General features: G+C 47.7%; 1 protein-coding gene across 1 annotated transcript in view; it reads right to left on the bottom strand.

The window, feature by feature from the left end:
- Window positions 1-6,484: 6,484 nt before the first annotated feature.
- LOC144148824 (maleylacetoacetate isomerase-like) overlaps window positions 6,485-26,821 on the bottom strand; it is a 31,461-nt gene continuing 11,124 nt past the window's right edge. Inside the window, exons 6-7 of the mRNA XM_077680342.1 lie at window positions 24,126-24,252; window positions 6,485-6,898 (exon numbers count right to left, since the gene is read on the bottom strand). Of these exons, the coding sequence (XP_077536468.1) occupies window positions 6,633-6,898; window positions 24,126-24,252 (393 nt within the window). The 3' untranslated portion in view covers window positions 6,485-6,632. The remainder of the gene's footprint in view (window positions 6,899-24,125; window positions 24,253-26,821) is intronic.

Genomic DNA, 26,821 nt, shown 5'->3' with positions numbered 1-26,821 from the left:
GTAAAGAACATGGCCATCTCGGAAAGTTCACGAAGTCGAACGGAGGGCCCATACAAAGCTTTAATTTAAAACCTTTCGGTGGATTCACAACTTCGCAGATATTCAAGAAGTTGACAATGAGGCCCCAATAATAAAAATGGCTTACTTGTTTTTCTCTGAAATTTAGCGCAACATCAAGAGAAAAAGAACTTGGTAAGGGACCTTCAGAAATTACAGTTGTTGCATAAAATATTTGTAATCGATATTTACCTTTGCAAAACGAACAAATAAATGTTAATAAGATTTTGTAGACTCTACTAGGCAGACTGGGCAAAGTTTTAGTTTTTGTTTTTGGCAAGTCGTTGTTTTAACTTTTAATACTTCTACTTAACTGTTGTAATCGTTTTTACCCTGCCTGTTAAGCCAACGCCTCAGGAGGCGTTGTTAAGCACACTGAATGAGCGACTTCACATGACAACTGTTCCTTGTTGCTAACAAATCAAGTTATTTAGGTCGCATGTGGGTACGCGCCTCCGAGGTCGGGAAATTGAGAGGCGTGCACTGTATGTAATACCTAACGAAACTGTGTAACCGACGCCTTGACGTACCCTGGAATCACCACGCACGTATAGCGTAAGAAGGTAAAGTAAAGGAAGAAATGTCAACCAGGTTGTGGCCTAGTTTGCTATCCTACACGTGGGAAAGGGGAGCAATGGGAATTCAAAAAAAGATGAAATCAGTAAAAGGATGGAAAAGTTTCTAAATATTCTTACGAGGCGATGACACTGTACAAAAATGTGTACTATTTACAAGAAAAAAGGATCGTCCACCACTAGCATTCAGAAAAGACAAGCAAGGACCGTCCTCCTCTTCCTCCAGAATCCATTACTGGACGTCATTCTATTCACCCTGTCGCACTCCTTATAAACACAATCAGTTTGATACTTGTCCGTTTGGGTGCCCGTAGCTTTTCACCCCGGAGGAACGAGCCCCTTCGCGGTGCTATGGCCAATCAATGTAAGACAATTGGTACGGCCTGAGACGTACGTGGACCATGACCGAAGAAGGGACACGACTCGACGAGGTCGGGTAAACGAGAGGGATCTCAAACTTGTCGTCGGTCAGGCGACGTAGCACACGATGCGGACAACAGTAGCGGAGTAGCAGTTTTTCAGGATGACCAACTCGGTGGGACGGGGTCCAGAGCAGAACAAGAAACCCCGTAGCGAAGTGTGTCAGGTGGTGCATGCGATCGTAGATCACCTTCTGATAAGCTTGTGGTGGACGATATCGGCGATACTGTCAACCTAGCTGATCTATCAGCGCGTCGAAGTCAGATAAGCTTGTGGTGGACGATATCGGCGATACTGTCAACCTAGCTGATCTATCAGCGCGTCGAAGTCAGAACCGGATAGCTGGAAATCACACAAGACATGTACAGGGAGCATAGCGAAATTAACCTATTACATATTATTGTACGACAGGCAACAGCCTCAAGGTTGGTGCGTAATTGGATAGTGTGCATGACAAGAATATTCAGCCAATGATTGCCACACTACGCGAAGATGCACCACTACCATTTTGTGTCCTTCCTAAATACCATGCAACTATTCAGAAAAATTGGGATTTTGGGGTTTAAATAGGTTTCTTGGAGGCACGTACATCACACTTGGCTGATTGGAATGCAATAACTCTCATCAATATTTTTAAGAGGATCTCTGCAGTTCCATTGCATGGCATTTTCTCTTCCCATTATTTACGTTTAGAGCAATTGGAATATGTGCGAGTTTATGTACCCTTTTTCGGGGCTCGAACTCATGGAGGGGAGTTTTTTTTTTCACCTTCTCTGCTGACCTGCACGCAGCTGCCCGTTCCTTTCGCCGCGATGCAAGCAAGAACGGCTCGACGTCCATGTCGTCATCCAAACTCATGCGGCTGCCCAGCGGACCGGGCCCCATGGACTTGGCACCCTTTCAGGAGTGCTTTGCCTGTGCTGCCAGTGCCGAGGGCGTGGAGAGCGCCACAGGTGGCATATGCAGTGAAGTGCAGGAGAGGGTCGCAGCTAAGGCTCCTAAAATTACTAAGGTAGCGCCATTCATCTGCGCTCCTTCCCTCCTCCGTGTTTTGCTATTTTCTTTTTCTCCGGCCAGCACCACACGCCATTGGCCAACAGAAAAGCCACGTGGTAGCTCTGGCGTTTTTTTTTTTTTTTTTTGCCTCCGCGGCCGGGTCGGCTCGCCGGCTGGGACATTGCGCAACGCAACCGGTGCGGCGCCATGTTTGGCTACGCAGCTTCAGTGCCGGCGAACAGGGTCAGGGATTACAAAAAACTTCGTTATTCCGCCTGGGAAACGCGACGCAGAAAGGAGAAAAGTTTCTTTGCATAGATTCGAACGGGCATACTTCAAGCCGAAGCCGAAACGTCTAAGTCCGGTTTAGATATGTTCATGCTTGTCAACCTTGTTGAACAAGAACAAGACATTACGCAAATATAAGGCAGCAAATTAATACACAAGGGATATTTACCGTGTTCCGTATAAAAAAATTATATATACTTGATTTTTGCGAAATGAAATTCTACATCCACTGCATAAAAAAGCTAAACACTGTCGCCTGCTTTCGCCCGCTAACATAGCTTGCACTGACGTCACTGTAGCGGCCATCTTAGAGCACCGCTTGCACGGTGGAAGGCGGTTAACTTATCTTCCCCTCCGATCTCGAGTAGCACTGGGAAAGCGGAGAGCAGTACTCCAGAAAGGGCTGTGGCGACGTCACATGCAAGGCAGAACTTTAAGAAATCAAGCGGCAACACTTACAAAAGCTTCCACTAGATAGGTTCCACATTCGGCTTGGAACGCACGTGGCAATGCGGTTCTATAAACGTTGAAGTAGGGCGCCTCGATTCACGCGCGTCCCCGCCGTACGGCAGCGCTGGCATCGAGGTACCCGGCCTGGAGCAGTGAAACGCGGTAAATTTAAATTCTTTTGAGCAAACCTTTAGCGTGTTCACCTTGGGAGGAGCGTGAGCCAAGAGGAACAACATGCCAGGTGAGCGGGAAAGCAAAGGGGGGCATTTACTTGGCAAATGTCGACAGAGACTATCGTCTTTTGTCGACATTTGCAACAAGAGGAGCAGCTACGCAGCCGATTTTTTTCGTTCTTCGCTTTATAGGGTTCACCTATAATTTCTAGAAACTTCGAGATCAAGAACACCGACTGCGAGGCAATAGGCTTGGCATGTTCAAGAGATTGGATTACCAAGTGGGGGTAGTTGTCAGGCTTTAAGAATGTCATGGTAAGAAGGGGTGGAAACAAAACTTTGGTGCGGCCTCTTTGAGGGGGCCGATCATTGGTTTCGGAAAACTTGGAAAAACCATAGAGCGCGAGAAAAAGCCAGAGACGGGGGTACTCTCTCCTCCAACCTTACGCTGATAGAGAGGTCCCAGAGTCTCTGCCAGGTAAACTGACAGGGAGCCTATCAGCCACAGCTTGACCATCGTTCGTGGTTTCTTACCCTTCATGTCTAAACACCTCGCCACAGTAGGCTACAGTGTATGTTTGGTGGCTCAGGGCACGCGGTGTAAGGTACCCTGTGCGGGGAAAGCCCTCTGGCTCGACGGTTTGATAACGGTGACAAACACGTCACTGTATCTTCATCCTCGTCCTCCGTTTGTCGGGGAGCATATGTCCAACTGGTCAATGATCATGTGGTTATAGTTGTACACCGTGCTGTCAACAAGCCCATTCAGCCAAGCTTTGAAGTCTGATTTCTCCACGCAGCTGCAGTACTGCATGAACTTGAGATTTGAGTATCGATGGACGAGCGTGCTGCACTGGGTGTTGAGCATACCTCACTGTTCGCTTGTGGTTTAAACAGAACTGCGATACCAGGCCTAGTTTCGTTATAAGCTGTTCGAACTGAAGGTGCCGCAAGAACAATTTCTGATTTGCCGGTAGTTCAGCCTTCGTCTCACTTTTTGTGGGAAACCAACCATGCGTGTGCACTGGCGAGACTTGGCAGTAATTAAATTACAGAAATTAAATTACTTTTTGCTGTAATGTGTAATGCAATGAATTACTTTTGAGCTTTGGTAATTTACTTATGTAATAAATTACTTCACGCCAGTAATTTCATGAAAATTATTTGTTACTTTCCCAGTTACTTTCGACTACGATGTAGCCTGTCCACTTTTCTTACGCCATAAAAAGTTCGCCAAGAAAAGTCCCCAAAGTAGAGTTCCAATGCCCACAGAGTCTCTGGGCATTGGAACTCTACGAACGCGAAGGAACGCTTCAATGAGAGCTCTGCCTGCTTCAGTCGTCAAGCGATGAACTCGAGCATTGGAAGAGCAGCGGCATTGCTGATCTTACTGTTTTGGAAGGGTACCCGAAAATAAAAAAGTTGTTCCATATGTTCAACACAACCCTGCCCTCATCCGCTGGCACGGATGAGGGCAGGAACTTTTTAACATTGCAAAAGACACTGCCGTACAAACGGGGACACCTTCCCAATGCCCACTTCAAATCACAGCTCCTTCTGAGATGTAATACAGGTATCTAACATATCAATGTATAGCGCTGTAATTATACTATACATAAGCTGGTGTATAAACAAATATTTTTAAAATTGCAGTGCATATGTATATGAGTGTAAATAAAGTGTATATGAGTTGGTAGTGAACTTTTTGTTAAAGTAAATTCAGAGTAATTTCATTACTTCTGAAAAGTAATAGTAATGTAATGTCATTACTTTCGGCCACCTGTAATGTCCAATGTAATTTAATTACAGTTTGGAAAATTCTAGGGAAGTAATGAGTAATGTAATTTAACTACTCTTTAGAAGTAATTTTGCCAACTGTGGCATTGACCCATCACAAACTACTCTTGTCGTTTCTCAAGTGGGAACATAATTCGGAATCTGAGCAGTGGTTTTGACAGCAGTGACCCAGTGCACAATGGTTGAGTGCACTTTGTTGTTTACAGCTCCGACGGATGGGTGCATCCCCTTACCCTCTGCCTCTGGTTCCCATGTGGCTACAATACGGGCTTTGACAGCACTGGGGCATTAACTTCACGATTGTTGATGAGAGGAATTTTAGGCCTCACACACTTCAGAATAAGCCGGGGGTCCATGTTGAATCGCTTCTGTGGAATGTATAAAAAGCTTTAACGCCCCTTCGTCTAGGCCAAAGACAGCTGAAACGCAAAAAACCCTTTATGTCAGAGAAGTTAAGAAGCATTGCTGGTCACCTCTACTCTGAGCCCCAAAAAATGTACTTGTCTTAATTCATGTAGGTGGCTCGTAAAGGCTCATTCAAGTCGGACATACCTTCAGTAGAGGGAAATAAAAAAAACGAGTGGTTTTTCCAGTATTTCATTGTCTGAGCTTTCACTGCGCTCTTGTAGGTATGTGTTTTCTCACAGAATTCCCCTATTTTCTCTATTCATGAGTGCTGCCAGTGGCACAGTGCACGGGAAGACTCGGACATTAGTTTGGGGGTCGTGATGCCCCCAACAGGACTGAAACAAAATTTTTCAACTCTCGTGAATGTGCGGTATGTGGTAAAGGCTTTAAGACTAAATACTAATAATAATGGCAGCATTCCTTGAAGCAGTGCCAAGCCCTACTTAGCAAAATTCTGCAAGAACCTAGCCTCGGAGGCTGCAGCTGTGCGACTTTATGCAACTATGGTGCACAAAGGCAGTGTCCCTAGAGGGCTTCCATCGTGCCCTAGATTCCATTTTTACCCGTTTCCAAGAAGGCACTCACCTCTAAAACGAAGCAATGCTGCTTGGTGTTCTCCCTCTAACAAAATTCCCTGAATACATCCACTTTGTAAAGATAATTCCGTACCTTGCGTTTTGTAAAAGCGAGCTCACTAACACGAAGTGACCATCGCGAGTGCATGCCACTGAACCCAGGACGAAGAATACAAAAAAAAAATATTGGTGATTGACTCTATTCAATGAGGTGGCTCGTAGCCCAAGCACGGTACTGTTGGAGAAAAGGACTGTTGTGTCAAGGGATTGGATTACCAAGTGGGGGTAGTTGTCAGGTTTTGAGAACGTCATAGTCGGTAAGGGTGGAAACTAAACTTTGGTGCGGCCTCTTTGAGGGCACCGACCATAGGGTTTTGAAAATTTAGAAAAACCATAAAGCACGAGAAAAAGCAAGAGGCGGGGGTACTTTCTCCTCTAACCTTACCCTGAGAGTCACAGAGGTCCCGGAGCTCCCTGCCCGGTAAATTGACAGGGAGCCCATCCACCGTAGCTTGACCATGATGCCATCTTAGGGGGCGATTTTTCCGATCATTTCCGACTGCCCTCAAGAGACCGTGCTTCCGCATGTAGCCAGCAATTTTCTTGAGCAAAGACGGTTTGCTGCAGGCTTATCCGAGTTAAGGTCCGAACAGTGTGAGCAGAATTGCCATTTCTGCACACAAAATTAGCTTCGTTAGTCACTTTAAATAGCTGCAATGCCACTAACAAATGACTAACAACCTGGTTTGAAAATAGATGGGGTAGTTTTATTTCCAAAAACAGCCCAAAAAATTTCCTCTAAAAATATAGCGCTTCTTTTCTTCCTTACCTACCCCGCAAAATATGTTTTATTGCCACTATTAGGGAACCACATTTCCCACGTACGCCGCTGTCTAGCGAGCAGCCAGTTTTTCGAACATTTTAACCGGGTTGGGCACGCCTTCTGGTGGTGTGTCTGGCTGGCAGGATGGGTCAGCCTTTTGGACAAGCGGGTGCTCCTGGAGCGCCTTGAAGATTCGCATCACCGTCGGGAAGGGCGTCACGTCAACCCCGAAGCGGTGGGCGTTCGTCACTTGAGGCACGAGGCAGGCGTCGGCAAAGGTCACCTCGTCCCCGATACAGTACTTGCCCGCCGTCTCGGCAAATATGGACTCCAGGGCTGCATGCGGATGCAAAGGCGAGGAGTGGGAGGAAGAGGTGGGGAAAAGATGGTGAAAGAGACAGTTAGTAAGGCCTTCTTTCTTTCCCTTTTCTCAACAAGGAGGAGCAAGAGAGTGACAACTTATGCATATTTCCTCCCCCACAAAAAGATGAGAACACCGGAAAAGGAATGCGGACGGAACAGGCACTAGGCATGAACTGAATAGTATTACAGAACAAACCATATGACCACAAATTGCCGCAACCCGAAACCACGTTCTTCTCTGCACATACACTGCACAATTCTTAAGATAATCAAGTCCCTTTTGGCTACACCACACTGCACTCAGCATAAATTGCAGCAAAGCAATTTAAAGGTGGTGGCTCTTACACTGACTCGGCAAAACAGTAGACAGATGATATTCAATGTGAAACATCCCCACTAGCTACGGTGAGCGTTATGTTGAGACACAGCGATTAGGAAGGTGTTCGATAATGAGCAATGGCTTGACAGCAGATCCAGGGTACTGCACTTCTGTAACCACTAAACCAACTGGAATTCAACTTTTTACTCATTGGTAAACAGAAAACTTTTATTCCAGTCTTCAAACTTTTCCAAAAGAGGCACACAATTTTTTTTACCCTATGTGACAGGGACACTGAATTGTATTTTTTACTGTTGTCGGTCTCATCTGGGGCTTCATTGTGCAGTTTAGCCTGTGTAACTCCTTAATTGAATGTTAGGCAACAGCGTAGGCCCTTTCTTTATCATAGACAGCAGCAGCGAAAACCCCGTGCCCCACTTGTGGCTGAGCTTTACCTGATGTAATGGCGTTGCAGTAGATGGGATTCTGCTCTCATTATGTCTTGCCACTCAAAGTTTTGACTTTCAATAATTTAGTTATGAACATCATCATCATCCTGCTCACACAAACATTCTATTGGTTTGACATTTCAATGATTGCTAAATTTATGAATGCAAACGTTCCAGTGTGTCGTCACAGCCAACATCAGAAAATTGGCAGGAGGGATGGTGCGAGGGAAACGGTCCTCTGAACAAACTTTACCGTTTAATAATCAGTGCATGTAAACTGGCCACAGAGACTCTCGCCATGTCCTACACTTCCGAGATGAAAAGCTGATTGGGAGATCATCAGACGATGTTCAGAACTCCCTTCAGGCCCCGTAAGAAAGGACGACGCAAAGGGGGCCCGAAGGAGTTACGACGATGAGGGGAGACACAGAATGCTTTATTATTAGCTGCTGCCAGGAATAGGAAAACGGCAAGTCACATGTGTCGCTCGTGTACAAAGGAAGTAGCATGCCGCACGATTGCCAGTGTAGCCTTTCTCTATTTACACACACATACAAGCCCAAACGCACGAGTGCAGGCACATGAAAACAAATGTTTTTGCGATGCTGCCATTTGGCTACTGTGAACAAAATTGCAGCCTAACTGAAAGGTTGTGCTTAGAGAAATTCATTTCTTTAAGCTTCAGCCATTGTTAGCAAGTTGAAATGAAACATGAACTGAAAAAAATGGAGAAAGGTTACTGACTCGGTTTACAATAAAATTGGCCAGGCAGCCTCTGCCCATAATTTAACAATGCTTGGTGCATTGTTTTATGCATTCTTAACAGTAGAAATTTGGAGTAAACGATTACAGTGCTGTTTTATCAATTAGTGCCACAATAGGTGAGCAATTACCCCATTACCTCAACCAAACAGTTGGTAAAACTAAGACTAAATAAAGCTATGATATTGATTGATATATACCAGGCACTTGTAAGTAGTGATTCTAATGTTCACAGTTAAGATGAAGGGAGTAATTCCATAGTGATTAACTAAAGCAATGCGTTGGAGCCAGGCAAAGAAGCCTGTATGGTCGAAGATAATGACATTGGAAGTGGAGTTGGTGAGAAATTGTCCATGTAGGCAAGGCGGTTCCCTGCAGACGAGCTCTGCGGGCGTGGCCTGAATGTTCGGTGGCACGGTGACAGAGAGTGACGGTTACAACAGCCTCGAGCCAGGCTTAGTTAAGGTGGCATATGATGGCTGCTTTGAGAAGCGCTTGATCATCCCATTGGTGTAAGGGTGGTGGTAATGGGTGCTCTGCAAATGATCCAATCCAGTAGACAGCCCATGCAGTCTAAAGGGGTGAGGCTTGAGGTGCTGTGTTCGATTGGTTGTGGCATGACAAGGGGTGCCGAAGCAAGACATCTAGCCGAAGAAATCCTAGGTGACGTCTTCTGCTGTACTCCTTCCGAGAGGCCATAGAAGCATAGAGTGAAAGAATCAATGATGGTGAGGCCATCATTGTGGTAAGGTGCGACTGGTGAAAAGAACCAATAATGCGGATGTAGATGTGTTCAAACTGTTCAGATGGCTGGGGTAATGTCACGCGACTTTGGCGCGTTTATATTGAATGCAGGTGCGGCAGTCACGCTGCATTCAGGGCCAAACATTAACTGGCCACATAGGCCAGTCAACGTGTTGTAGAGGGAGGCCTGATATGTGACCGCTTAGGCACAAAGTGCTTGTAGAAGTTGAGCACGCCAAGAAAACAGCGGATGTCCCTTGCAATGGTAGGATGAAGATAGTTCTCTAGTGCGATGATGCAGGCAGGGGTTTATTCCCTTCTAAAAATATTTGATGACTGAGGAAGGAGAAGACGGGGACACCAAGTGTGCTCTTCTGGGCGTTGACGAGTAAGCCATAATTATTGAGACACAAATTAACGAAGGCACCGGCGGTGCTCCTTTTTGCAGCGAAAGAAGATCAGAATGCCGTCTAGATAGACGAAGCAGAGATCTAGGCCGTGGAAGCATTGGATGGTTTGTCCAACGTTGCAGAGGCCAAGCTCATGAAAGGAAATTAGAACAAGCCAAAGGGCGTATCATTGCAGTCTTCGGAACATCATGCGGGTTGACAGGAATTTGGGTGTAGGCCCATACAAGATCAACCACTGAGAAGATGGTGCTGCTAAGCGAAGCGGCGGGCAAAGTCCTGCGTGTGACGGGTGGGGTACCTGTCATGGATGTTTTGGGTGTTGTAGTTGTGGTAATCTCCACAAGGTCGCCAGCAATTGGTCTTCGTTGGCACCAGATGGAGTGGTGAAGGATAAGGTTTTTCGAGTGGTAGGCGATTTCTTCACAAAGCATGGCTTCAAACTCAGCCTGGGCAATTCACAGGCAATGTGGAGCTAGGCAATAGGCACCGCAGGAGACCAGAGTGCCAGGAGGGCTATTGATGCAGTTGACGGTTGTGCGGCACACCTCTTCAAGACGACCGCTAAGTTGAGTCTGGTCGCGAAATTCTGCTAGAAGGACATGGTACAGCGACTGACTCTCAACGGCAAGCACCTTAAAGCTGGACTGTTGGAAGGTTGTATGCTGGCTCAGTGAGGAGAGACCTGTTATGGCATCGATAAATTGGTTGTGTCGACAGTCCTGTAAGACACAGTAGTACACCAAGAAGTTGGACCCGATAATTGTCTCTGCTGTGTCTGTGCCGACGCAACTCCTTTGAAATTCATGGTGTAGACTTTTGAGCTGGATGTTCAGGCGCAGCGAGCTGCAGGTCTTAACGCTTCAGCAGGGGTGAGACAGGTGAATCAGATTTGGGAGAAGTTTTTGGAGCAGCGAAATCTCGATTTTGCAGCAGAAGAATATTGATTTGGAGCAGTTAACGACATTTATTATGTCACCTTATGAACCGAAAAAATCAAAGTTTTGGCCACTCAGGGGGCAGGGGAGAGTGCACTTTTTGATCAGTTGCGAACGTACGTAACACTGAAACAGCATTTCAATAAAGTTTTTTTAGCAGAGTATCCCAAGGTACGAACTGCACTACCTTTTTACAAACCATTTTTAAATTCTTAGGCTCTATGCATAGATAGCATGGACCTCCGTTGAAGATATCGAATTGAAAAACTAAGCAATCGTAAGGCATTTTTATTGTCATGTGAATGCCGAAATTATTATTTTTGTAATCCCAGATTCGGCTTTACGCATAAGTGCAGAGCCAATGCAAAGGTTGCGCAAAGCGAGGTGAGTCGTCACCCCTCACCAGGTCTCCTATTTCAATCCCCAAAGTGCACGTTCACTTTGATCATAATTTGAGTAACGTTGGTATGTTTAGCCATCTCCCACTTGGCATTAAATTTCATTTCAGATAGACGAACCATTACTACTAGCATGCCGTCCCGCTATCGGACACTGCTCCAACACTTTGCGGCGATGTAGCCTGCGCCGCCACTTCTGCAGAGCCAATCGTCCCACTCGCAAGCTCACTCTCAAAGGCAGCAATAACTGAGCGTTTTGTAACACCACAATGAATCTGAAATTTCCCTTCAAGCACGCACTGCGCCTCACATTCAAGGTCGAAACACGGCGAATTCGCGGGCACCACGTTGTTTCAGGTGAACTCCGTTTTTCGAGTGACGCAACTTCCTGCAACAGATCAGCCGACTAAATGTACTCAGCCACTCCCATAAAAACAAGCACGGTAGAAATCGGCGAAGAGCACTCTGCCTGAACTACGAGCAGCTGCTTCGCCTGGCGGCCATGTTTTCAATCTTCACCGCACCAAGATGGCGGCTCGTAGTAATGTCGTTACGGAGATACGGCGCTAGAGTGTACTAGAAGTACACTCTAACGGCGCTTTGAAAAATGCCATTTTTTCATCTACTTAGACAAGTAGCTTGTCGCCTCAGTACCTATACTATATTATTTTTCTACGGGACTTTGCAACGTTTTTCGATGGGAAAACTTTAAAAACGCACAGAATATAACGTGTGCAAACCGACAATGTGAGTTTTGAAAGAACTATCTCGGGGACAAGGTGGATTTTTTTATTGAATGGTCAATCAATTAAACCTTTACAAACAGCATCACCTTTGGGGTGCTGGAAAAGTATGTCGTCAGTAAGCATTTCTCCCCACTGAAACTGAAGAAGAGGTAAAAGCCTTGGCTCTCAGACTGTTTTGGAGCAGTTTGGTGCAATTTTTGAAATTTTCAAGCTTTTGGAGCAGCCTGGCGCAAGAAAACAAATTTGTATCAAAACTGCACAACACGCTGCCCAGCTGTCTCACCCCTGCTCGAGTGATTCCTGCATTTAGATCAAAGAATGTGCAAGGACATTTGCCATCTGGAGAGGCTTGTGGATAGCAGCATATGTCGGAACCACAGTCAATGAGGAACTGCCGCTTAGTGACTTGGTGGGTGACAAAAATGCTATGGTTTCCAGTTAGGCAGCTCACGGCCGTCTCTACGAACTGCCGGTGGTGTTTGTTTGACGTTCGGCTGAACAGGGTGGTTGATGTTTCCGGGCGCTGTTCGTTAAGAGACGATTGTCCGTTGTCATTGCGATGTGATGAGTCAGTGTTGCAGTCGTGGCTTCGTGAGTGGTTGCGGGGACACCACTGTGGGTGTTGATCCAGGTGCTTTCAGCTGAGTTCAGCTGATGGGAGATGTTGATACGGCACACGAGCTAGGGGTGGGCCGTCAGGCACCGACGACATGGATGGCGAGTGCCGGAAATAGCTTAGAGACTTCGCCGAATCGGTCCGAGATTAGTCGAGACTGACGAATCGATCTCAGTTAGTTGGTCCGCACTAGGGTTGGCTGAATACGGGGGATGGGCTGTGCATGTGATGGGAGGCTTTGAAGCCGCAGGGTTCGGAGGATGGAATCATCGACCCGCGTGTTGTCCGTGAGGGCACACATATGTCGCGGAAACTGTGATGGCTTGCGGTCATCAAGCTCTTCATACTGAAGTGGTTGATGCACTTTTGGTCTTCCGAAAGTGAAAGCCATCGGATAAGTCCCGTCCTCAAATTCATGCAACTCTCGTTAGCTAGAGGACTTGCAAATATGTCGCGGAGCTCAGTCATGTAGCAGGGTCCAGATGGGCAATGATGTAATTGTAGCATGCGTGGTACTAGGCTATACAAGACAGGGAAAACCGAGTCCCTTTTGGGGTAACCTAAAAGTGTGAGGGTTCCGGCTAGTACACACAGTAGTACAGTAGTTCCGGCTAGTGTGTGGGGTACACACACGGTCATTTCTGTAGTGGTTGCGTACCTAGTGCCCCTGCATTGCTTAAGGTGTTAAGGTGACTTTTTCATGCACCGCCACTTGCGAGGCTCTGACTACCAATGCTGGCGCCTCTATTGTGTTCTGATCTTCACCAGCACTCCTCTTGAGAAGCAACTGTGAAAGCAGCACAGCACAGTTTTGCTAATGCTAATGTCTTATGAATAAATATATCAAACTTTTTTCCCTCCCTTTGCAATTTCTGTCCAACGCCCGGCACCCTGTACCAGCAGGTATGGGATTTTATTTTACAATGGAGCACGGCTGTGTTAAAGGAGCACGGCTGTGTTTCTTGGCGTCTACGAACGTTGCAGCGGGACAACGCAAGCTAGATTTTTTTCTCCACCACACTCTGCGCTCGGAATGGCAAGGCAATTGCTTATATGCCCAACGTACAGGCAGTGGAAACCCCCGGCATTGTGGCTCGCTATCTCCAAATGTCCAAAAAAGGAAAGGGAGGTTTGTCCGCACAATGTTCTAATAGAAACGACTTACCACGCATGGGGGAAAAGGAAGGGGGGGGGTCTCGCTCTCTTCCGAGGTGAATCAAGCAGGGGCAGTTGTGATTACCACGCGAGGGCAAACGGAAGATGCGAACTAACAGGGGGAAGGGGCAAACGCTGTCTCACATGGCCGATTCCGTCTGATTTTTTCTTTTTCGCAACCCTAAAACGATGCTCCTGCTGCACCAGTCAATCAGTGACATCATCATCAGCCTGCTGAAGTCCACTGCAACACGAAAGCCGCTCCCATTGACCTCCAACCACTCCTGCCTGCGCTGCACGAGTCCAAAGTTTACCCCTGAATCTCTTTATTTCATCCCTCCATCCGGTTAACAGCCTTCCCCTTCTTCAAGACCCATCATTGGGTATCAACTCTGTTGCCCTCATTGTGCACCGGTTGCCGGTTCGTCTCACCACATGGCCAACCCAACTCCACTTCTTTTTCTTTACTTGAACTGTGATGCCTTCTGTTCAAGTGTATTCTCTGATCCAGGAAGCTTGTTTGCTGTCCTTAAGTGTTACTGTTAACATTACTCATTCCATGGCCTGTTGAGCCGATCTAAGTTTGCTTTCTACAGTCAAACCCCGTGATAACAAAATCTCACGAGTACGAAATTCGCGCAGCAACAAAATATTTTCGGATCCCCGGCGAACGTCTATAGGCGCCCATGTATTTCATATCTCGCGGCAACGAAAGGTTTTTAGAAAGCGATCCCGCATTAATGAAATTGGCTGCAAGTCCGGTCGGCATTTTACCTACCCATTTGCGGCTAACAGCGTCCAAAAAGTGCTCAAATGCATCTATTTCGGACTCAAAGTGGATAAACTTTTGCCAAAGCACGCTTGCATGGCTGCCGCCATGTTTGCTTACAAAAAGACCATGCAGCAGGCGGCCGTGAAGGCAGCCTTGCAGCGACACCACCAGGCTCGCCTGGTAGCGACTCGCCAGGCAGCGACTCGCGGCGCGCCCGCGCGGCTTTGGCTAAGGAGGCTGGCCGACTCTAGCGCGGAAGTGCAAAGGACACTCGATGAACTCGCAGAGAAGGCCCTATCGGCTATCCTGGGAGCTTTGGACTAGGGCATCCTTGTGAAAATAAAGTTATTTTCACAAGGTTTGCTTCTACTTCTTTGGCTTGGGCTACGCTAGCTCACTACCGCTGAACAGCACGCGTGCGTTTGTTGTGTGCGCGGCAATAGGCATGTTTGCACTCGGTAAGATGCTTCCTCCAGACCAAAGCAGAAGTTTTTATTGCTACAAGATAAGGCCCAAGTCAGCGGCCCAAGTGGCGGAAGGGAGGATAGCACCGACGAGTTTAGAACCGCCAGAAGCTTGCTCTACAGTTGTGAAAGCAAGGCTGCCACTCTTTCATGGCACTAGTGCGCAAAACAAAACATTGACGGCTGTGGCCTTACTGGACATTAACAAAGCGGTGTTCACTTGGTTTTGTGAACAGCACTGTAACGAGGTGCACTTTTTGAAAAAGTTCATCAATCACAGAAGAAACTGGGCTTCGCTTGCATGCTCGGACATACACAGTGCTGAGGGCCAAGGATAAAAACGTGCAGAGAAGGCGAACCTGCGGGATGTTTTGGATGTGTTTGACACGATCCTGTCGTTCTTAGGTGCGCACAACGACTAGCAGTGACGCACTTATTGTAGTGTGAGAACTGAGCTGTGAAGTTGCTGCAAGGTAAGGCCTGCAAAGTAATACATTTCATCGACTCTCAGAAATAAATTTTCGGCTTGTGGCCAATTTTTCTGCCGTTTTCATTCTCACGGCAACAAAGTTCCCGCAAAAGCAAGCTTTTTGCTTTTCCCAGCGGTTTCGTTATTGCGGGGTTCGACTGTAGTTGCATAGTCAGGCGCCAAGTTTCAGCTCCTCATGTCATCACTGGCAGTATGCACTGGTTGTAGATTTTTCTTTTGAGTGACAGAGGTAGCTCACTTTTTATTATTTGGGAGTGCTTGCCAAGGGCTCCCTAACCCATACCTATTCTTCACTGGATTTCTCTCTCCAGGTTAGCGTCAGCACTAACCATCTGTCCAAGGTGTCTTCTTTTACTACTTCTAGCATTTCATTTCCCAAGCTGAAGAGGACATTTTTGGTATGTTTATTCCTCATTACTTTAGCTTTATTCATATTTTTGGTCCACGGCCATAAGTTCTGATTGTAGTTCCTCAAGGATTGTTTGCAGGTGTTCAGCAGCCTCCCGCAGCAAGACTATGCCGGCGGAAAACCTCAAATGCCTCAAGTATTCCGCATTAATCCTTAATCCTGTGTTTTCCCAGTCGAGCTTTGTAAATACCCCTTTCAGACTTGCTGTGAACAGTTCTGGAGAGATGGTATCTCCCTGTCTTGCTCCCTTTCAGATCTGAAATTTATCGCTTTGCTTGTGGAGGCTTATCCTTCCCGTGCATCCTTTGTATATGTCTTCCAGAAGTCTCATGTAGGTTTCCTCGGTCAGTGCACACGCCAGAAAGCAACAGTATAAACGGTATTGTGTGTTGAGCAACCGTGACTTAGGTGATGTGCCCATGCACTGAGTTATATGGGAAGCAAACCGGGGGTCACAAAAACCCGCATTATATGTAGTCCCACACTATAAGCGGTTACGTTATCATGGGTCTACACTGTACAGGTGCCCCAAAGAGTAAACAGAGCACGACTTCATGAAATAAAATAATTTCTATTTTATGTGGCTGCCAGCATAAACAGAATATGTGCAGCCCGAATTTATTTTGGAATGACTTTTTGAAGGCTGTGGCTAGCGTTCTGTCCAGACGGAACGATACACAAGTGCTAAAGTTCCGGCCAGACGGAGCCAGCGTGAAATTTGTACAGTTCCGTCCAGACGAAAGTAAAGCCGGCTGATTAGATGTTATGCTGAGTATTCAGATGTGGTGTAGAAGTTGTGCCTCGGATAACTGCACTAATGTATCGGGTTCAATTTCCCCCGGACATGCTTTTTTCTCTTTTTTTTGTGTGGTTGTGCCAGCGTTTTGTAACAGCTAACTTCGCGCCCACTTTACAATTGACATGGTGAGAGCGCTCGGTCTTGATTTTGCACCCAACCGGCCGCTCCGCTACCGCTCACTAGAGCCAAGGCCGACGTAGCCATTGCCACAGTTCTGATCATCTGTAGTTCGCAATGGTGATTAATAATTAACGGCTATTCTGGCTAGTCAATGAGCGGAAGCGGTTCGTTTGGCTGGGTAAATATCAAGAACGACTGCTCTTGCTGCTTGTTGTGAAGCGGGTGCGGTCAAGGTAGCGCCTTGGAGTTCCGTTTGACGGAGTTCTACCCTAGTTACACAGGCACAGTTAACCACGGTTAAGCGAACCGCGGTTAGACAAAACCACAGTTTGCTGCGTTACATGACAGACGAAACTGCGGTTACCCCGCTAACCATGGTTAATGCAAACTGAGCTCGGCCACCTCAGTTCGGTCACGCTAACCGCAGTTCCCACAGTGGCAGTGCTCAAAATCACACAAGTCAGTTCGGACGCAAGTGGTGGTGCATCAGCGGAGGCGAAAAAAAACAACAAAAAAATCACCTGGCATTCAGAGGAGGCGAAGGTTCTCAAATAGCGGGCGCCCCAAAGCTGCCCCCCAAGAGGCACTTGCATTCTTTGCGTCGCTCTCGCAATCAGCGCGACTGCCCATCAGCAGCAGCTCGTTTCCCAATCCACCCAATCAACTACGACAAAAGCCGTGCTAAGTTTGTAAATTCCGCGCGTCGCCTGCCAAACAAGTGGATAAAGCAGGCAATCATGAAGCGTTTTTAGCACTTGGAAACGATCGGCGTGCACGTCGGCCGATCGCCGACACGCCGGCGCGACTGCCCGTACGGCACTGCAACCGACTCGAACCAGCCCAGGCCACTGCAGCAACAGCTTATCGCCGGTCTTCGAAGTCAATCTTATAGCGGAAAAGAACTTCCACATGCGAGAAATTGGGCATTAGTACGGTGAAAAACTGTGCTATGGACTGCAATTCGCAAATGTAGAGATAGCAACCGTCAAATATCTACCGCAACGCTAAGTCTAAAGTTCCCAACACCGAGCAGACCTGCGCAAACCAAGCCGGTTGCGAGCCGTTGGGGACGCCCCTCTTCTCGCCGCGCGCAAGCGCGTTGCATTTGGGTCTGAAGCAGGTGCTGGATAACAAATTTTATGAAGAGAAAAGGCTTCTCACTTCACCGACAGACAGGCATATGCCAGAAGTTGCCGACAGAGTGTGAGGAAAAACTGGACGCATTCCAGTGGTACGTCTTAAATCTGCGCCGCAAGAACAACTACATGCTCGGGCAAATTGACAACGCCGATTAAACCCCGCTATACTTCGACATGCCCGCCACCACAATTGTGGAAAAGAAGGGTGCCAAGCAAGTTCGTGTGCGGTCATCTGGCCACGAAAAAACGAGAGTAACTGCAATGCTTTGCTGCACTGCGGATGGGCACGAACTTTCCCCCTACCTCATATTTGAATGCAAGACGCTCCCGAAAGGAATCCTCTTCCCAAGTGACGCGATTGTGAGCGCGAACCAGAAGGGGTGGGTGACGACAGACTTGGTGGCCGGTTGGATCGACCATGTGTGGCGGAAGTGACCCGCTGCAAGCTTGGGCCTGCGCGCGATGCTTGTTCTGGACCCGTTCAGGTGTCACCTCAACGAGCGCATCAAGAACAAGCTCGCCGCTCGCAACACTGACCTTGTGATTCCCGGTCGCATGACCTCACAAGTGCAGCCACCCTACAATCAGTGGTGCCACTGATGAACGGTGATTTGGAGCAATTTTTGTATCAGCAAATTATTAATTTTGGAGCAATTTGGAGCACCTAAATGCCAGTTTTGGAGCACCTTGGAGCAACTAAACATCAACTGCTAGATGTGTCCAAAGCATCTCTCAACACTAAAGATTGACCAGTATCGTCCAGTAATTGATGTGTAGGTCGTCATGGAATGCGCTTCAAGGTGCTTTTCCCACATACGATCACAAATGGACGGCACAGCTCAAGAATAATGGTCTTTTTGTCCCTACTAGGGGAAGTCCTTTTCAAGGAGTCACTGAAAACGCTTCATAGTTGGCAGGCTCGAACATGCATTAAAAATAGCTTTCACAGTCAGCTCTCCCAATAGCCCAAGAATAGCGAAATAGCCAATAAAGAAAAGTTCTACAACCACAAGAAAAAGTAGCCATATTTGGCTCTTTATAGCCCGACCTGTCATTCCTGGGGCAATGGGATTTTTTTTTCCACTTATTTCGAAACAGTCGCTAGAAGTCGCCAGAAGTTTCATGCAATTAAATCCCCAAGTATCCAAGCAATAGCAGAAATGCAACAAAACATAATTTGCAAGTTATTTAGTTCCTTTCTGGTGTGGATAAAAGACAACATGCAACACGATAATGAATATTGAAATGCTTCGACAAACCTGCCTAGCAAAAAAACAACGCGCCTCTTTTCTAGTTTATTAATTGTTGAGGCAAGCCCTCGTGTTTTACTTTTTCATTTTATTAGATGCACAGTGGTGCCACTGATGAACGGTGATTTGGAGCAATTTTTGTATCAGCAAATTATTAATTTTGGAGCAATTTGGAGCACCTAAATGCCAGTTTTGGAGCACCTTGGAGCAACTAAACATCAACTGCTAGATGTGTCCAAAGCATCTCTCAACACTAAAGATTGACCAGTATCACCCAGTAATTGATGTGTAGGTCGTCATGGAATGCGCTTCAAGGTGCTTTTCCCACATGCGATCACAAATGGACGGCACAGCTCAAGAATAATGGTCTTCTTGTCCATACTAGGGGAAGTCTTTTTCAAAGAGTCACTGAAAACGCTTCATAGTTGGCAGGCTCGAACATGCATTAAAAATAGCTTTCACAGTCAGCTCTCCCAATAGCCCAAGAATAGCGAAATAGCCAATAAAGAAAAGTTCTACAACCACAAGAAAAAGTAGCCATATTTGGCTCTTTATAGCCCAACCTGTCATTCCTGGGGCAATGGGATTTTTTATTCCACTTATTTCGAAACAGTCAGTAGAAGTCGCCAGAAGTTTGATGCAATTAAATCCCCAAGTATCCACGCAATAGCAAAAATGCAACAAAAAATAATTTGCAAGGTATTTAGTTCCTTTCTGGCGTGGATAAAAGACAACATGCAACACGATAATGAATATTGAAATGCTTCGACAAACCTTCCTAGCAAAAAAAAAAACAACGCGCCTCTTTTCTAGTTTATTAATTGTTGAGGCAAGCCCTCGTGTTTTACTTTTTCATTTTATTAGATGCAGGCGCTTGCTATCAGTCCCCGTGCGCATTTCCAAGCTAGCTGGAAATGTGCACGAGAAATGCGCATGGAGCACTTTTGCATGCGATTCGTCCGCGTCGGCGTTGCGCGTGCGATTTTTTCACGCCCGCACGCGGCAGTTTCTACCACGCTCAGAAAATGACGCGCGTCGCGCGCGGCAGTGGGAGGAGCCTGGCGACTTGCGCCAATGGGGTGGCGCGTGCCTCATGGCGGCGGTTTTGAAGCGCTCGAGACAGCCCGGTCACGGCCGGCTGACTCCGTCGGCGGTTTTTAGGCTTACTACCCCGGCAGGTATTGCATGGACGTTTTCACTGGCGACGCGGATGATGTTTTATAGTACCGATTTCGCCCACATTATAAGCTCCTTTACCACACAAGCAACTTCGTGCGCGCCTTGAGCGGTGTTTTAGAGAGCGCTTAAAAGTGGTCGCTCGAGCTCCCCACACCGCGGCCGAAGCCGCCGCCACGTTGCCACGCCGCGCGCAGAGTGCGGGAGCTTACGCGGCGCGTTTTCGCAAGCAGAAAATGCTCCATGAGGTTCGTGCTTTAGAGGGACTGGCTGTTTTTCACGGCCCGCTTCACTTGCGGCGGTCCCCTCCGCGAGCCCAACAAGCCAAGTGAGAGCTTGCAGCCAACCGCGTCACGCATGCCGCGAAACGGCGCTCCCGCTGGCTCTCGGAGCGGAGAGGGCCGGAAACCTAAAACTACCTATTGTTTATAGCAGGAATTATTGGAAACTACAACAAGAAGGAAAGTTTTTAACCGCGGTACGCCAGCGCTGCAATGACTTGCTAGACGAAAACACTGTATCGGCGGTACAGCGACGGCGCCAACCAAACTCACCGCGGAAAACACGATTACGGGTGCGAAGGAGTTCAAGTTATCAACCCGATTTAGTTATAGTACATGTCTAGAGACCACTGCGAAGTAGTGCTTGTAACAGGCTGCGCGCGATTGGCGCGACACAAATTTTGGCGCACTTTTGGCGCACTTGCTTGCAAAATCGTGGTTTTTTATCAGGATGGCGCAGGATACCTCATTTGGCGCAAATTGGCGCATTTGGCGCAGGAGTGGCAGCACTGGATGCAGGCGCTTGCTATCAGTCCCCGTGCGCATTTCCAAGCTAGCTGGAAATGTGCACGAGAAATGCGCATGGAGCACTTTTGCATGCGATTCGTGCGCGTCGGCGTTGCGCGTGCGATTTTTTCACGCCCGCACGCGGCAGTTTCTACCACGCTCAGAAAATGACGCGCGTCGCGCGCGGCACTGGGAGGAGCCTGGCGACTTGCGCCAATGGGGAGGCGCGTGCCTCATGGCGGCAGTTTTGAAGCGCTCGAGACAGCCCGGTTGGCCCGGTCACGGCCGGCTGGCTCCGTCAGCGGTTTTTAGGCTTACTACCCCGGCAGGTATTGCATGGACGTTTTCACTAGCGACGCGGATGATGTTTTATAGTACCGATTTCGCCCATATTATAAGCTCCTTTACCACACAAGCAACTTCGTGCGCGCCTTGAGCGGTGTTTTAGAGAGCGCTTAAAAGTGGTCGCTCGAGCTCCCCACACCACTTCGCGGCCGAAGCCGCCGCCATGTTGCCACGCCGCGCGCTGAGTGCGGGTGCTTACGCGGCGCGTTTTCGCAAGCAGAAAACGCTCCATGAGGTTTGTGCTTTAGAGAGACTGGCTGTTTTTCACGGCCCGCTTCACTTGCGGCGGTCCCCTCCGCGAGCCCAATAAGCGAAGCGAGAGCTTGCAGCCGACCGCATCACGCATGCCGCGAAACGGCGCTCCCGCTGGCTCTCGGAACGAAGAGGGCCGGCAATAAACGCCACCTTACACTACCTATTGTTTATAGCAGGAATTATTGGAAACTACAACAAGAAGGAAAGTTTTTAACCGCGGTACGCCAGCGCTGCAATGACTTGCTAGACGAAAACACTGTATCGGCGGTACAGTGACGGCGCCAACCAAACTCACCGCGGAAAACACGATTACGGGTGCGAGGGAGTTAAGGCCCGTTCGCACTTGCGACGAAGCGACGCGACAAAGCGACGAAGGCGAAAGCGATCGCCACCCTTGCTGTTCACACTTGCACGCGACATCGAGCGACGGGCGACGACTATTTTTTGCTTTTCATGTTATTGTCTCGCGCTCGGAGTGAGACTTCACGGGAGCTTCGCCGCTTGTGGACACACAGCATCCGGGTGCTTTGGCAGGATATGACGTCAGGAAGTCTCGCCTCCTGCTTCCGCTTCAAAAGCGACGGCGCGACGGAGGCGACAAAATTTGGTCGAGACCGATCGCTTTCGTCGCGCGACGAAAGCGATGAAAGGCGGTGAAAGCGACAGAAATTTCCGTCGCTTTCATCGCTTTCGCTCGCTTTCGTCGCTAGTGTGAACGGGCCTTTATCAACCCGATTTAGTTATAGTACATGTCTAGAGACCACTGCGAAATAGTGCTTGTAACAGGCTGCACGCGATTGGCGAGACACAAATTTTGGCGCACTTTTGGCGCACTTGCTTGCAAAATCGTGGTTTTTTATCAGGATGGCGCAGGATACCTCATTTGGCGCAAATTGGCGCATGTGGCGCAGGAGTGGCAGCACTGTACAATTCGTTAAGAAGCCGGTCAACGACCAGATTTGGACGCTCTACACCGAGTGTTTTGTTGGTGACGGCCATGAACTGACACCAAGCAACCGAATGAAGCGTGCTTCTCTGCAAGACTATGCCGGATGGGCAAAGAATGCATGATGCACGATCCCGCCTACCATGGTGAGCAAGACGTTTAAAAAGTGCGGCATTTCGAATGCTATGAACGGCACCAAAGACGACATGCTTTGTGCCGTCGAGAGCGAGAAGGAGTCATCCGACAGCGACGGTGAGTGGTAACGTGCTGCCGGTGCCACCCAACGGCACTGCCTCGGACCGTCGTCGTGCTGACTGTCTTGCTGGTGACAACCGGCACATTTCATTTCGTGCCACCTTTGCAATAAACCTTGCTTGTTCCAGGTCAGCAAAAGTTGGATTTTTGTATTAAATAATCAAAGTTTAGTGTGCGTTACAATTAAGGACATAGTTTTTTTTTTCTTCAGACCACGAAAAACAGGTACGCGTTACAATCGAGGGCATGTTAGATTTTAGTAAATATGGTACACTGCACGCCCCCCCTCCCCCCCTTTACCTAATGTGTGGGCTTAGTGTGGGCGTTGAGCTCAAGTTACACAAGTCTGCGGTTTGGGCCGCGCGGAAACTTTCTTTTAAAGTGAAGCTTTAGTGTCCTCACTGACGCCGTTGTGAAAAATGAAAGCGAAAAACGCTTCCCGGAATCAAGCCTGGGTCCCTCGTGTCATGAAGCTGGCGTCTATCCGATTGCTCCATTTTGTCATGGTCAAAGCGAACGACCAGCAGCTGGTACAGATTTGCACCGTTAGGCCTAGTGTAGGCCAACGTTAGGCCTAGGGAGTGCACACCGGACAGTTGCTGTGGGTATGCTAGAAAAGAGCTGCGTACCTCCAGAGTAACACATACTCGCAGTGTGGGATTGGCTAACCAAACAATCTATCCCGAGAAAGCTTTGCATTCAACCACTGTCGTCAGACGGAGAGGTGCACGATTTTGCAGTTGAAGTTTGAAAATTGATTCCCTTTTCGGACTTGTGCAAAGAAAATAAGTGAAGACGCTATCTGGGTAAGTGTGAAGATGGGGGCCAATGCTAAGTGAAACCAATGCTTCTTTGTTCCCGTCTAACCCCATTTGAGGTGAAAACTGCTACGTCGTCCTTCAGATGGGAAGTGACAAGGAAGGGGGTTCTGATGTCCTACCAGGGGCCACATAATACAGATCTGTGGGCCATAGTTGCCAACCCCCGGCGAGGAATCAAACAAAAGGGTCAGCAAAAATTTGCTAGTAGAAAACAGAAACAGTGACCTGATTAGTGATGGGAACACTGGCACATGGTAACATAAGTCAGATACATGGTCGAGCTGACAGCACCTGCTTATGTGGATTATGCCTCAAGCAATTCTCCATTCCGTCTAACTCGGAGTCAGCACACATCTGGTGCCACTCGTGTCAATTGATTGATTGATTGCAGTGTTTAACACGCCGACGCAATGCAGGCGATGAGGCGCGCCGTAGTGGAGGGCTCCGGATTAATTTTGACCACCTGGGGATCTTTAACGTGCGCCGAAATCTCGTACACACGGGCGTTTTTGCTTCTCGCCTCCATCAGAAAAGCGGCCGCCGCGGCCGGGAATCGAACCCGCGACGTTGTGCTCAGCAGCGCAACGCCTTAGCCACTGAGCCACCGCGGCGGGTCACTCGTGTCAAACTCGCTCACCTGCAAACCCGCGGCTGATGGAGCGGTCGGCCCACTTCTTCCACTCGTCCTTGCCCAGGATCGGAATGAGCCCGATGCTCTGCAGGGGCTGCACTCCGGACACAAGCAGCTCCACCACCTCCCGGCACTGCAAGGAAGGGGCATTCCACCGTCAAGCCACTCAAAGCTGTTGTTTACAGCAACACTGTATAGGTCTAATTCCCCCAGTTGACACACTCGTGTGCAATGAAAACTTCCGGGTTTGTGCTCGAAGGTACAAAAGAATCATAAAAAATAAAACAAGTTCTTAGGCCTACCAAAATTTGGTACAAGTTGTCTTACATTGCCCCTAAAAACGTCTTCCTAGCATGGCACTTGTGTTTAGAGGTGAAGCGCACTTTAGGCAGAGTCGTTAGAGATGTACAGGGCTGAGAAGATGAACATCAGAAAGGAAAATTTCTACGATAATTCCCAGGGCAGTGCTTTGCTTTTTGAGGCTAGAGCAGGTTGCCTGCGAACTAAGAGTTTTGTGGGGAAGTATTCACAAAATGATGGGGTATGCGTGGTCTGCGGAAAAGAAACAGAAACTATGCGGCACATCGTGCTAGAGTGTGAGGGTATCCATCCAAATCTACATGAAGGGAATATTGGGCTGTCAGAAGCCCTAGGATTTAAAGGTATCACAGAGGAAGTTAACTTCAAGGCTGTCGAGGGGACGAAAAGAAGATTAGAATGCTGGTGGACGAAAAGCAGAGAGGGGAATATTGCCTAGGACAGTTACCACTTGTAACAGAAAAAAAAAAAAAAAGTATTTTGTGCCTAATAAGCTTTTTGTGCCTGCCCTAAGCAGCGCTAGTATTGAACCAAAAGTGTAAAACATAGGTATATTAGTTTTTTTTGGTAATATGACATGTCATCACCCCGATACAAAGGGGAAACCAATAGAAATCATCATCATCATCATCGTCTAAGCTTGGCTTTCACTAACTGGCTTTTTCACGCTTCCTGCTTTGCACTGACGGAGGAAGTGCAGTTACAGCTCCATTTTATACTCCTCTCCACCACTGCAGTCTGTTCCTTGAATCGCATATATGTACTGCCCACCATGTGTGGCGTCTATCCCTGTTGCTATCTTCCACAGCCGAGCAGTTTGGGTTGGTGGGTTACAAACGCGAGAGGGAAACGGAGAGCCCCATATTTGTCTCCTACAATAAAACTCCAGTCCTCTCAAGTGTCATTCAGATAAAGGGCTAGCAAGTATGCTCAATCGCAAATTACAAGTAAACTTGTTTCGTTGGGGCACTCCTTGGACTGCGCCCACTTTCGTTCATCATCCTTCGCAGAGTGCAAGGGCACTGGCTTTTTTTTTTTACTCGTAGCATATGGGTGTCCCAGGCAGGTTTCTAAAAGCCTCAGGACATGTAGGCACCCCTTATGAGTTGTGAACGCAAAAGCATTACACCCACTTGAACACTGCTGAGCGGCCTTTAGAGTTTTGCAATGTGAGTAATGTTTTCTGATTTTGTTGAGGGCCATCAACAGTGTGATGACATGGATGGTCGCCTTCCGCTGCTGCCGAGGTAGCGACTGCCAACAATATAGACGTTACAGACCTCATCATGCTACGGCATGTACTGCTGCACAGAGCATGTTATGGACCATGTTGAAGCCAGTAGAGTCATGAATTGTGTTGCTGCTATAGATGCCAGCTTTTATACCTGACAACACATATAATGCCTGCGAATCGCAGTAGGTATCTGCAGCCACATTCACAGGTAATACCTGCTTCTATCCGAGCTAATCTGCAACGTGAGCAGCTTGCCGGCTGGGCCAACAGCCCAGTCACCCAAAAAGGACAGGAATACCTTAGCTAAGAGTGAGGAATTCCAGTTATATGTGCAGGGCCAAATACCCTCCCTGTGGATTGCATTCAAACATGAACCAAAGGTTTGGTGCACTGACGGAACAATGGGAAAATGACACCGGTTGTGACCAAATACCCTACATAACCAACAACAAATGACCAAATAACACAATAATGAAATACCCAAAAGAAAAAAAAGACAAGAAAACACTTGTTTTTCTTTCTTAATACATCGTAGAATGAACACAGAGCTTGCACAGATTGCAAACAGCTCAATAGCAGAAACACAGCAGTGCAGCCCTAAGAAATCTACCTATTTGCCTGGTGTGGTGCACCGCTAAATGGGCTCTGGATTTCCAAAATAATTTGCCAGGAGTCCAAAACGAAAAATTAATGTCTGCGCCATTCGGTGCAACAAACTGGGCTAATACGAAGAAGAAGATATGCCTTTTCTTTTTTTTCTGAGTTGTGAACACCAAAAATTGCAGCAGCTGCCATTTAAAAGCTTACCGAATCGATTTCTTGACAATTACAAATGGAGGCAGAACTTCACAGTACTTCACATACTGATTACAATGTCCCTAATTTTGTTATGAAATCATGAGAGCTAAGTGAAAAAAGCGTGAGAGGGGACCAGTGGTATGGCTAAGTGGCTTCCATGCTGGAGCATTTGTGATGTCAGCAATACTGCTAGTTACTGCAACTGCCCGCTTTCTACAGAAAAAAAAAAGCAAAATTGTAAGTTCACAAAATAGTAGAGGAGGCCTTTGAGCTTGTAAGTTTGCATCACTTGGGTGCTGCAATGCATTTACCAGATAAATTGCTATTTTGCGACTTTCGGAAAATGGTGTCA

This window comes from Haemaphysalis longicornis, unplaced genomic scaffold, assembly GCF_048455015.1.
Source record: "Haemaphysalis longicornis isolate Haplotype H1 unplaced genomic scaffold, Haemaphysalis longicornis Haplotype H1 scaffold_8, whole genome shotgun sequence".
NCBI lineage: Eukaryota > Metazoa > Arthropoda > Arachnida > Ixodida > Ixodidae > Haemaphysalis > Haemaphysalis longicornis.
This window is presented reverse-complemented; position numbering and strand designations above follow the sequence as displayed.